This window comes from Mobula birostris, chromosome 3, assembly GCF_030028105.1.
Source record: "Mobula birostris isolate sMobBir1 chromosome 3, sMobBir1.hap1, whole genome shotgun sequence".
Lineage (NCBI taxonomy): Eukaryota > Metazoa > Chordata > Chondrichthyes > Myliobatiformes > Myliobatidae > Mobula > Mobula birostris.
Genome location: NC_092372.1, coordinates 191,314,694 through 191,327,668, shown reverse-complemented (window position 1 = coordinate 191,327,668; position 12,975 = coordinate 191,314,694). Strand labels below are relative to the sequence as shown.

The 12,975-nt window shown below is 38.8% G+C and overlaps 1 protein-coding gene across 13 annotated transcripts in view; it reads left to right on the top strand.

The window, feature by feature from the left end:
- mpp7a (MAGUK p55 scaffold protein 7a) overlaps positions 1–12,975 on the top strand; it is a 515,701-nt gene that overhangs the window by 488,087 nt on the left and 14,639 nt on the right. For all 13 annotated transcript variants that reach the window (XM_072253895.1, XM_072253897.1, XM_072253899.1 and 10 more), the window contains 3 exons: positions 1,594–1,687; positions 2,193–2,301; positions 8,813–8,956. In XM_072253895.1, the coding sequence (XP_072109996.1) occupies positions 1,594–1,687; positions 2,193–2,301; positions 8,813–8,956 (347 nt within the window). The remainder of the gene's footprint in view (positions 1–1,593; positions 1,688–2,192; positions 2,302–8,812; positions 8,957–12,975) is intronic.

The window sequence follows — 12,975 nt, the reverse complement described above, 5'->3', positions numbered from 1 at the left end:
GCCTTCTCTTCTCCTGAAGATACCCACAAGGCAGTGGGATCCGTAACCCTGGATAGGGGCCCATACCGGGTACTGTCAGCCGGAGCCAGCTGAGCCCAGGACTCGTGTAGGGCAGGGTCGTCACGCCCTGTAGTAGTGACATATGGAGCCACTACCCACTACCCATCTTTGTACATCTTAGAAATTCCATAAATAGTGTGCTAACAAGACTAAAAACTTTTAAAGATGTCTGAATTAAAATAAGATTTTAATTAATGAAACAATGTCTTGTTTGAAGCATTGCTAACAATTATAAGGGGCTATGGGTTTGTTTAAGTGTTTGTTTTAAGTATTACCCACCCTACAACTTTATGCCCATTAAAATTGTGGAAAATGCCACTTGCAAAATGTGAGAATTTGTGAAGTTGCACCTAATTCCAAAAGCAAGAAGTAGAGTGGGTGATATTTATTTCCCTGATGGATTTTTGGTTGCTAAAGCAATAAAAATAAACCAGGCAGGGCTCAGAAGCTTAATTTTCCATAGTGTAATAATGATTTGTTATGCCGCATGATTGATCAAGGAATAAGGGCAGCAAGCCAACCTTTCATTTTTTTGGTTATAAAATCATTCCTTTGTGCATTATGACATTAACTTTGCCTATTCAAAATGTCACTTTTTATTGTTATTTGCCCATTTTTGTAGTTATTTACTTGTACTGTTAATCACAAGAGAGTTGGTTGTGGTATTTTATACAGGAGTCAGTTCTACTAAAACCATGATGCATTTGCCAGGAACAGTTATGAAATATTTAATGAAATGTGATGCTGTCTTTCTGACTTCAAAAAATGCAAGTTAAAATATTCAGGACATGTAAAAAGAGCTTCTAGAATCTCTCTAGAATTTTTTTTCCACTTATTTATGTACTAGGTACAAAACACTTTTACAAAAGGAATGCAATTCAGCCATGTTATCTGAGAGGTGAAAATGGTAAACAATTACATTTAAATCAGCAGTAGTTTCTTTTCTAGGTCTGGTTATGTTTCTACTTGTCGAATTTTGTAGCCATCCTGACATTATGAGAAATAGAGGAAAAAGGTTTTCAATCTTCTGCATAAAATGCCATTGCTCTGCCTCATATCTTGGCTTAAAAATGACCGTGGCGGGAAATAAAATGACATTTTGCCATATTTCTGAATAGCATCCAGTGATGGTGACTTCAAAATTAGACCATTGCACACAGCTTGGTTTATACTATCCATAATGCTGGATTAAACAAGGTAATATGTCATCTGTAATTTATTCCAATTTAGGAGCTCTGTGGATACAACATCTTGCAGAAATTTTCAAGTGCTTTAGTTACATTTCTGTGAACTGACATGATTGCCAAATGTTCCAAAAAAGTAGAAATAAAACTTTAATTTTTTTGTTTTGATTACACAATATTCAATTGCAAGCAAATTGTTTAGTATTTGTGAGGGTTTAATATCTTTAGACTTTTTGAAAGGTAATCCTCACCAGTAGTAGCCCTTACTTCTACCTAACCCTGAATTTGAGTAGCTAATTTAAAATTGACAATCATAAAGACATTTATCTTTGTGTTTGGTGATCCACAGATACAACAAGGCCAAAAAGAAGCCAGGAAACTGACGGAGTGGAATATAATTTTATTTCCAAGCACTTGTTTGAGACAGATGTACAAAATAACAAGTAAGTTGAAAAATGGCACATACAGTTTCATGCCAGCACATCTGGAAATTTTCTGATGCAGTGATGAAAAGTATTGGAATATTTGAACAATAGGTTACTTGGGAAAACATGCAATTGCTCAGCAAGTTAAATGTCACTGATTTTGGAATTTTTACTCCATTAAAGGCATGATATAAATAAACTGTTGATATTATTTGTTCTAGTATAAATTCTTAAACTTTGCATCATTTTTATCATAAAGCAATTCCATACTTTAAAAATAATTGGTGTACTCCATGAAAGTAATGTTTGTTTATTTCTGCTGTCATGAACAGAGGCAGTATGTTGCCTTGCTCTGCAGTTTCTCTTCATGCTAAGTTTTGAATTTATTTGGCTTTTTTCTAAGTTTGTTGCCCTCTGTGACAATGAAAAATGTTTGCCTGCATTGTAATTCAGCTTATTAATAAGAGCAGACTTTTAAAAAGGATGTGTTGAAAGTTAATGATTTTATTCCATTTTTTCCCAGATTTATTGAATATGGGGAATACAGAGGGAACTTGTATGGAACAAGCGTTGATTCTGTTCGATCTGTCATGGCAAAAAATAAAGTGTGCTTGTTGGATGTACGATGTCCAGTAAGTAGACATATTCCTTTAAATTACAAGAGACTGATTTTGGATTTTCCGTTTTTGCAAATCGACAAAGCTCTGGTATTTATATGGTAATTTGTTATTTTGAGCAGCATCAATTATTGGAATAAATATATTGATTTCCTCACACTGCAATTTATTTGTTTTGTTCCAATTTCAGGCAGAATGTAAAGGAGAATGAAAATAAATGATCAGTAAAGACCATTTCACTCCTATGGCTTCTTCATATTCAAGCCAAGTGGAAGGAGGACAGGATTTCCAGTTTACAACCTTTTGTTTTTTAGTTTTGGTTTATTCTCATCAAATGTACAAAGATGCTGTGAAAAGCACGTTTTGCATTCTGTTTGTACAGATCAAATCATTTCACAGTGCGTTCAGCTAGAATGAAGTAAAATAGTAATAATGCAGAATAAGTGTAAATACTATCAAAAGAGTGGTGTGGAGTGCAGTGCAGGTAAACGATAAAGTGAAAGATCATAATGAGGTAGATTGAGAGGCCTGGAGTCCATATTTTCATTCAAGATCTGATAAATGTGAAGTAGAAGCAGTCCTTATGCCTTGTTATACATGCTTTCAGGCTTTTGTATCTTCTGCCTGTTGGGAGAGGGAAGAGAAGCAAATGTCTGAGGTGGGTGGGGCCTTTGTTTATGCTGGCTGTTTTACTGAGGCAGCATTGGGTCCATAGAGAGGAGGTTGGCTAGTTCCTGTGATGTGCTGAGCCTTTTCCACAGCTCTCTGAAGTTTCTTGCAATCACATTGAAAGTAGTTGTCATATTAAGCTGTATGTTCTTCCATGTATTGAGCTAGTCTCTCAGATGTTTATTTGCAGTATTAACTACTTCACAGAACTTGTTAGACAAAACTGTCTTTAAACTGTTGCCATTAAAGGACTACCCAGCCTCATCCCACCTTCCTGCACAAAATCCATAGCCCTGCAGGTCACAGCTCTTCTAGTACACATCCAAGTATTTCTTAAATGGAGGGTGCATAGTGAATAGTCCAAAAACAGGTCCCTTTGGATTTTCATTTTCTCCTAGATCAGTTCTAACTCACATTACAGCCAAGATCTGGGAATGCTGCATGGAAGGTTATGAATGCGAATTACAGCTGCACAAACTCATAGGCCATAATGGCCAAGAGATGACTAACATAAACAGAACTGTGTGTATCGAACAACATGCAGTGATTGCTTCAGATGTTGAACCGAAGAGTTCAAAATGCGTTGATTCTGAGCATGTTAAAGATAATTTAGTTACAAAGTATATTTTCATAATTTTGTTTCTTAGTGAATGCTCTCCATACTATTCTTCAAAAAAAGCTTAATTTTCATGCTACTTTAAAAACAAAATCCATTAATTAGTTGTACATTTCAATCCAGGTGAATTATCCAAACCACTGGAAATGACCAGGAAAATCTAACCATAAGGATACTATCTTAAACTACTTCACAAAATTATTTTATTGACTCAAACTTGATTTGCTAGATTGAACCACACCCAGAATACTGGCTCTGTTGTCTAGCCAGATTCTCTGTTTCTACCAATTACTTTGAGATGTGAAGGCCCTTCAAAATATGCATGATAAAAATAAAATGAAACTTTTAAACAGTTCACTATTCTTATGTCATTTCCAATGGTTTTTGAATTGCATTAATCGCAGGTGAATCATTAATGCTTATTTTTGTTGGGATAATACTTGCAGCTATACCAGTAAAGCTGCAGTGTATTATCACTCTGGACATAGTTTTTAATGGGTCTTGCAAAAGCATTCACATGCTGTTATATTGCCTGATTACTCAGGTTTATGCAAGATATTAGCCTTCAATTTTCACTAAGCTGGTTATCCCTCATGCAACCAAACCTACATTCAAATTGCACTGGTTTCTGGGTCCACAGTTCTCTTGGTGAGCTGTCTCAGAGGTAATCAGCAGAATTCTGCATGATGTAAACTTTGGCCTTAGAATTCCATGGCAGTTGGTTAGAATGATTGTTGGGCAGGACTTGTTTGTCATTTAAAATTGGTCACTGGTGCCACAAGGCTGCTACAACTTTGGTCAACTCAGACTTCTGTCTGCACTGAGTTTTCAATTCTCCCTGTGATACTGTAGGCCTCTGCTGAGTACCCAGTCTCTTCCCACACTCCTGAGTGGCAGGAGAATTGTGGGAAAGTGAAGCATGTGTGAAAGACCATAAGACATATGTCACACACACAAAATGCTAGAGGAACTCAGCAGGCCAGGCAGCATCTAGAAAGAGAGTACAGTCGACGTTTCGGGCTAAATCCTGTCAGCAGGACTAGGGAGAAATGCTGAGGAGTAGATCACTGAGCAATCCCTGCGGAAAGTAGAAAGTCGGGGAAGGGAGGGGAAGATGTCTTCCTTTACCAAAGAAAGGGACTTCCCTTCCTCTTCCATCAATACTGCCCTCAACCGGACCTCTTCCATTTCACACATGTCTGCTCTTACTCGATCCTCCCGCTACCTTACCAGGGTTAGGGTTCCTCTTGTCCTTGCCTACCACCCCACCGACTACTGCGTCCAGCACATAATTCTCTGAAACGTCCTGCACCTCCAACAGGATCCCACCACCTCACTACCATTTAGGGCCCTAAACAGTCCTTCCAGGTGAGGCGACGTTTCTCCTGTGAACCTGTTGAGATCAGATACTGTGTTTGGTGCTTCCGGTGTGGCCTCCTGTATACCGATGAGACCCGATGTGGATTGGGAGACCGCTTTGCCAAGCACCTATGCTCTGTCCGCCAGAACAAGTGGGATCTCCCAGTGGCCATCTATTTTAATTCCACTTCCCATTCCCATTCCCATTCTGATATGTCCATCCATGGCCTCCTCCACTGTCATGATGAGGCTACATTTAGGTTGGAGTAACAACACTTTTTATTCCGTTTGGATAGCTTCCAACCTGACGGCATGAACATTGATTTCTCAAACTTCCGTAAATATCTTCCCCCCCACCCCACCTTCCCATTCCCTTTTTCCTCTTCCACCTTACCTCCTCGCCCACCCGTCACTGCCCTCTGGTTCTCCTCCCCCTTTTTCTTTCTTCCGTGGTCTTGTCTCTTTCACTAATCAACCTCCCAGCTCTTTTCTTCATTCTTATCTCTCCAAGTTTCACCTATCACCTGGTGTTTCACTCCCCCCCCCCCCCCACCTTTTAAATCTATTCCTCAGCGTTGTTTCTCCAGTCCTGCCGAAGAGTTTCGGTCCAAAATGTCAACAATACTCCTTTCCTAGATGCTACCTGGGCTGCTGAGTTCCTCCAGTATTTTGTGTATGTAGCTAGGATTTCCAGCATCTGCACATTTTCTCTTGTTTGTGATAAGACACGTGTTACTGGAGAAGAATTAGACAACTCGACCCATTGAGTCTGCTCTGACACATAAGCAGCACAATGTGTGGCAATGGACTGTTAGGAATACTCTGAGGGCCAGTAGTTCTGTTATAACTCTTTGGCTCTGGGTCAATAGCCTCCTCTTCTTCCTAAGAAGAAATGAGGTATGAAAATGCCATAAATAAATTCAAGGTAAATTGATTCGTACTTGCCATCTATCTTATATCCTTTCTTCTCCATCTGAATAGTGCAGGAAAACATGCACGTTTCCCAGTCTAAGTACTAGCACATCAATGGAAATAATGCATCCATCAATGAACTCCATGAGGAGACCACTCTAGAGTACAATCGAGAAATTGCCAGTGATCGGCTGTATAGATGTACAGATCCCAAACTACAATGCAGTTATGAATGCTGGTTCTTCTGCCGGTGTTTCCACAAGCAGATATGACACCTAGCCTGGCTGGAGCAAGTTCAAACTAATTTAGGTGAAGTTTCCTGACTTCACACCTTGCAAAAACTGTTATCCCCTCATGTTTAGTTATTATAATAAGGGCAAGAAGAAATCCGGATTTTAAGTTCCTGAATTGTAAAATCTAAATGTGGAAAATATTAGGAGTATGAAATTAGATTAGTACTTTCAGAGCACAGAGACTCTGTCTTCACTGGATTCCTTGCAACACCACTAATGCAGAGGTATAATGGTATAGGTGCTGCTACTTTGCTTATTCAGGAATTAAAACAGATTCAACCCATATATTACTTGCCATGCTTGTTCTTTATAACTGTTTTGACTGTTACGGCTCAGTGGGTGGTAAAGAACCAGTACTGTTGAAAATGTCCCAAGTTCTCCAAACAGTGTTTTGGACATGTTTTTTTTACATACAATCCAGGGATTACATCACATCAGAGATTTATTAGAAATGTTCAGAACTGACTTTTTAATGGCCACATTAATGCTAGGCTGGTCTTAAGTAACTTGGCTAATCAATTTTTGTAGAACTTTATTTTGAACACAAAAGTATATGAGATTAATCAACAAGAGCTTGAATTCTTTTGTGTCCAGATGATTCTGCATCATCTGTGTGTGATCCAGGTAGCATCCTGTATTTGATAAATTGTGATTGCCTCTGGAAAGTTTACATTGGAATATATCCAGGTCAATGTAATATTGCACACGACTCACTTTTGTGCTCTACATAAAGTCTGCTTGGTTAATTTGGTTTGATCTACACTCTAGAGTATTTCACTTTCTGGATATGAATTGTGATTGGTGAAAAACAAGTTTTTAGCCCCCTTATTTTCTTCGTCATCGACAACAAAATATAAATATTCTTGGACAACTGTCAACTAAACTAATTAAGTGAGCAAGCTTACCAATTTCGCTTATAACATACTGTTCCTATATCCTGGGTCTAGGATCTCATTTTGTCCTGATGTGATTTGATAGCATCTACAAAGTGAGCATGGTCACTGAGCATATACCAAAGTTTCCAGATGGTGGATAAGCTAATCTATTCATTCTAATATTACTTACTGAAAAAAAAGTTCTTAGAAACTGGTAATTCCTCATGAAGTTCCTGAAACAATCAATTCTATACTAAAGTTTAAGATGGGGCACTTTGGATTTCTTACTTCATCTGGCCCATCTCTACATAGAAGAAGGTCTGACTATAGATGTTACATTGTGTTGGTGTAGAAGTTAAGCACAGGAGGTCTCTACCTCTGTTCCTCAAAATTCTGCATCATTTGAGTGGTTCACTCACATCAGAGTGAAAACTACTTTAGAAAGCTGTAAAATCTGCAGACATCTCCCATTTGGCAAAACACAGGCGTCGCTGTCAAATATAGGCTTGTGACTTCAAGTTTTGGCATGAATAATAGTGGAAACTTTCAGAGTATCATAGCATGAAAACAGTGGAGTTTTGTAGTCTCAATAAATTAATGTAATGGAAATAACGGATCTGATCAAATATCTGAACCTAATCCTAACTCTTCAAAGGGTGAGGATAAAAGGCAATTGTTGGAGTTTTTGCTTCCCTCATTTCCAATCTCTAACACAATTGAACAAACACTTACTCTAATCTCCAACATATTGCACTAACTACAGCAGTAAGTGCCTTCATCTGAAAAGGGGAAGGAATGTGCGAGATAGAAGCACCATTACGCATCATCTGGCAGCTGCTCAGATCTGGAATATTGTTTTGACTGAGCAGGTTGACCAGATAAGCTTTACCATTGTCACAGCCTCAGCCAGATGTGTCCCAGGCCTGCCTTCTGGAATATTGCTTAGCCGCTCTAAGAGGAAGTTGATAAATTTATGTGTGAAGTCTGACACTGTATTCTTTCCTTGATGCCAGATGTTTTTAGTAGGAATTAGGGCATGCCTCCAAAGTGTGAGAGACAGTTACTTCACAAAAGAAAAGTTCTGAGTGCTGGTTGACAGCTGTTAAGCCCTTGACAACTTGGGAGTCATTTTCATGAACAGTACTTAACCTGAGGAGACCCTGGCGCATTATTATTATCAGTCAGTATCTGCTTCCTAGAATAAATTCCCTACATGTCCATCTGTGATGGTAGCTACCTGCACAGCAACCCCCTGGTGTAAACTGTCCACTATAACACAGTTTAGAGTAAACTGTTTTAATAAATAATGGTTCAGGATGAAATTTTTGACAACACAAGGACAAGTGAACCAAATAGGTGGTGGAATGGGGTTGCTGAATTGGGAAAGGATTACTATTACTATGAAATGACCATGATTGCTGCCAGATAATCATAACGGTCAAATGGGCTCACAGATATCCTACAGCAAAGGGAAATTCCCACCCTTACCTGTTCTGACTTTAGTTCCAATAATATGTATTGTAGTTGACTCTAAAAGTGCCCACAGACCCATCATCATCTTAGGGAAATAAATTTCATATGATAAATGAAACTTTGCCAATATCACAAACATTATCAGAGCAACTACATAAAATGTGTCTGAAAGCACTGTGATTTTTCATAAACCAGTGTGACAAGACTAAGTCATACGAGTTGTAAAATGTATTTATTGCTTGCATATTTGAGGTAAATTTAACTTTTCAATATGCTTTTGCAACCAGATATGCTGAGAAGTAAAATGTTACACTACTTAAATGTTTCAGACAATAAAACATCTGAGGACATTGGAATTTAAACCATATGTGATATTCATTAAGCCACCATCACTTGAACGCCTCAGAGAAACCAGGAAGAATGCGAAAATAATTTCAAGCAAAGATGACAAAGGCCCTGCCAAACCATTCACGGTATGTTTTGAAGTTTCTATGTCCACTGAAATCTTTTATAATCAAAGCTGGTTCAAATGAATAAGTTTTTGTTTTTGTTTTTGTTTATTTGGTGAAATACAAGTTAACTTGACATTTCTCCACATTTGTCAACAGTGAGCCTACAGTTGTCTTAGCTGATCCAGAGTAGATGTGTGGATCTCCCATTAAATTATTCTTAAGTAAATCTACTCTCGGTGTTTAACACTACATCAATGAAATATTTTAGGCTTTCAATGTTGTCTTTATGATGTGTGCACTTGAATTAGTGGCCAGTTTCATGTCTATAGGGACAGCTCCCTTTAGACTCTTAACTGCAAAGAGACGTCTGCAGAGTTGTATTAGGACATAATTTCCAGAAGTAAATGTGTACCTTCTACTGACTTGTGTATCAGTTTTCCAATGCTTCAGGGTATCTTGGACAATAGAAGAAAGTGAAATTCTCACAGAACATAAAACTACTTAAAACAAATGTGGGGGGAGCAATCTGACTTGTTTTAATTTACCAGGACAACAGATGTAGGGCCAAAGGATCCTTGAAAATAAAGATAAATGCACAACACATGATATTTAATGTACACACAATCTGGCATGTTTGGGGGGAAAGAGATTTATCCAAATTGCAAATTATGGCATGCACATCTCCACAAATTGATCACTGCTCTGTTGTTTGCCTCAGACCAGCATGTAATCTCCCCTGTCAATGAAAATAAAAAACCGTAGATGCTGGAAATCTGAAATAAAAACAGAAAGTGCTGGAAAAAAAAAACAAGTCAAGCAGCATCTGTGGAAAGAGAAACAGTTAACATTTATAGAATCCTTTACCAGAATTTCTGGGACTTGAAATAAAGATATTGTAACATTTAAATGTGTAACCTTGAAGAAATGAGAAGTCATGGATTGGGCCACCATTCCGTTACTTCAATGTACCAGACCATCCTTGAACCTTGTGTAGAACCCCAGTGAGACCGCATCTGGAATAGTACAGTGGACAAGTCTGCTTTCCTTGACAATATCAGCACGTAAGATTGCATCTGGTTTTCTAACCTAAGGGAGGATGTACTTGTGATAAAAGGAAGGCAATAAAAAGTCACCAAATTGATTCCTGAAGTCAGAGGATTGTTTCATAAAGAGAGATTAAACTGACAGGCCTTTACTCCCTGAATTTAAAAGAATGAGGGACACCATCATTCAAACATAGAAAGTTCTTACCAATCTTAATGGAATAGATAGAATTGCTATTTTTCCTGGCTGGGATATTTGTCTATTTACGCTCAGTGGCTACTTTGTTAGGTTACGCCTGTACCTAATGAAGTGGCCATAGCACATAAATTCATGGTCATCTACTGCTGTAACTCATTCACTTCAAGATTTGACATGCTGTGCGTTCAGAGATGTTGTTCTGCACACTGTTGTAACACATGGTTATTTGAGTTGCTGTCAGTTTGAGCTAGTCTGACCATTCTCCTCTGACCTTTCTCATTAACCAGGTGGTTTCTTCCACAGAACTGCTGCTCACTAGATTTTTTCTTTTTTGTTTTTCATACTTTTCTCTGTAAATTCTATAGGCTGTTGTGTGTGAAAATCCCAGATCAGCAGCAGCTTGAGATACTAAAACCATCCATCTGGTACCAACAATAATTTGGTGGTCAAAGTCACTTAGATCACATTTCTTCCCCATTCAGATATTTGGTCTGAACAACAACTGAACCTCTTGACCATGTCTGCATGCTTTTATGCATTGAGTTGCTGTCATGTGATTGGCTGATGATTTTCATTAGCAAGCAGGTGTAGGGGTGTACCGAATAAAGTGACCACTGAGTATACAGGCTTTGGTGAGAAAGCTGGGCAACTGTACAGTACGACAAGCTAAAGATTTAACTCTTTTAACCTAGTGGTTACTAGAGGGTTAGTAATGGTATTCAGTGGAGTGGTGAAATGTGGGAGGAAAAAGGATATCGTGTCTGAGACAGCTGCTGCATGTTTTCATTCAAAGGTGAAGTCAATCTGTGTTGTCTGGGCTACATCCACCACTTGCTGTAGTGGTTTCTGTTCCTGGGCATTGGTGTTTCTGTACCAGTCTGTGATGCAACCAATTGGGACCTGCTTGCACCTGAATTGGAGAAGTGCCAGTGTCCTCGCAGTGAGTTTTGCTAGTGCTGCTCAACAAGGTTTAAACTGATGAGCCAAGGAGCTGGGTCTAAACTGACAGCACAGCCGTGAAAGAGGCTGAATCATGTAGAAAATAGAACAGGCAAGTTCAGTGTGAAATGTTGGCAGCAACAGGAAGGAAAATGGGGGTGGACCAGAAGATTTAACTGCATCTACACCCAAGAAATAGATGAGCTGAGAACTGTATTGTAAGATTATCCAGTCATCAAAGCACGACAGAGCGGGATCCTTAGGAATGGGTGGCATCTGTTGTTCAGAGAGAGGTTTATGGCAGTACTCAGGGAACATATCCTAGAAGGATCATGCAAAGAGGCTATATGGGTAGAATTTAGGAATAAGGCTGGGAAGGTCACTTTGGTGGGGTTATTCTCTAGGTCTCCCAACTGTCAACAGGGATTTAAAGAATATATGTAGTAGGAAGATCACAGAAGAGTATAAAAACAATAGGGTTGTAATAGTGGGGGCTTTTAACTTTCTAAATATTGATGGGAAACCCCTGAGTTCAAGTGGCTTAGACAGAAAGGAATTTGCAAAGCACATTTGAATAGGTTTTCTGAAACAGTAGGTAACAGGTCCAACCCAGGGAGAGGGATGTGCCTGATCTTAGCTTAGAGGACAAGGACAGGGAAGTGATTGAAGTATCTGTGGAGTAAACCTTTGGGAACAGTGACCATAATTCATTAAGTTGCAAGATGGTCATGGAGAATGATAATATTGGTCCTGGTGTTAGGAAAGCAGATTTCAGTAGTATAAGGCAGAATCAGGGAGAGGTAGAATAGGAGCAGCTGATGGAAAGAAAACAATATCTGACAAGTGAGAGGTGTTTAAAACCAAGCTAGTAAGATTTCAGAGTGAGCATGTTCCTGTAAGACGAAGAGGCAAAGATGGTAAATTCAGGGAACCCTAGTTAACAACAGATAATGAAGATTTAATCAGGAAAAAGAAGGAAGAATTTGAGAAAAGAACATTGTTATCAAATGAGTCTCTTGAGGTTTATAGGGGATAAAGGTGAGAACAAATCAAAGAGAGCACTGCTCTCTTCTGGCTGCTACCATTGGGCAGGAGGTATACAGGAGCCTTGGGTCCCAAACTGCAATATTCAGGAACATTTATTATCCTACAACCATCAGGCTCCTGAACCAGTGTGGACAACTTCACTCATCTCAATGCTGAACTGACTCTACAACTCAATATTATTTATTTCTTTTTTTAATATATGCACAATTTGCTTTCTTTTGCACTTTGGCTGTTTGTCAGTCTTTGTCAATTTATGGTTTTCATAAAATCTTTTGTATTTATTTTTCTGTAAATGCCTGCAAGAAAATAAATCTCAAGGTAATATATGGTGGCATATATGTACTTGGTTAATAAATTTACTTTGAACTTTGAAATTACGAGGGAAAACAGAGTCATGAAATGACCTAGGCAAGTAAAATTGGGGAGAATCCTAAAACTTCATTTAAGTATATTAGAAGCAAAAGAGTAGCTAAGTAAGGAATGGGTTCCCCCAGCAATGAGGGGTAATCTCTGTGTGGCGCCAGCGGATATGAGTGAGTTCCAAAATGAATACTTCTCATTGGTATTCACCAGGGAGAAAGACATGAGGCTGGAGAGTTAAAGAGAGCTATGCTGGTGCATGTCTGTCTGAGGAGGGAGGAGTGCTTGACATATTGGAGCACATTAGGAAACTAATCTCCAGGACTGAAAGGGATCTATTCTCGATGCTAAGGGAGGCATGGGAGGAGATATTGTGATTATTAAGGAAAGCAGAGCCATGATCTTACTGAATGGTGGAACTAGCAAGGACTGCTCATCCTATTATGCACTGT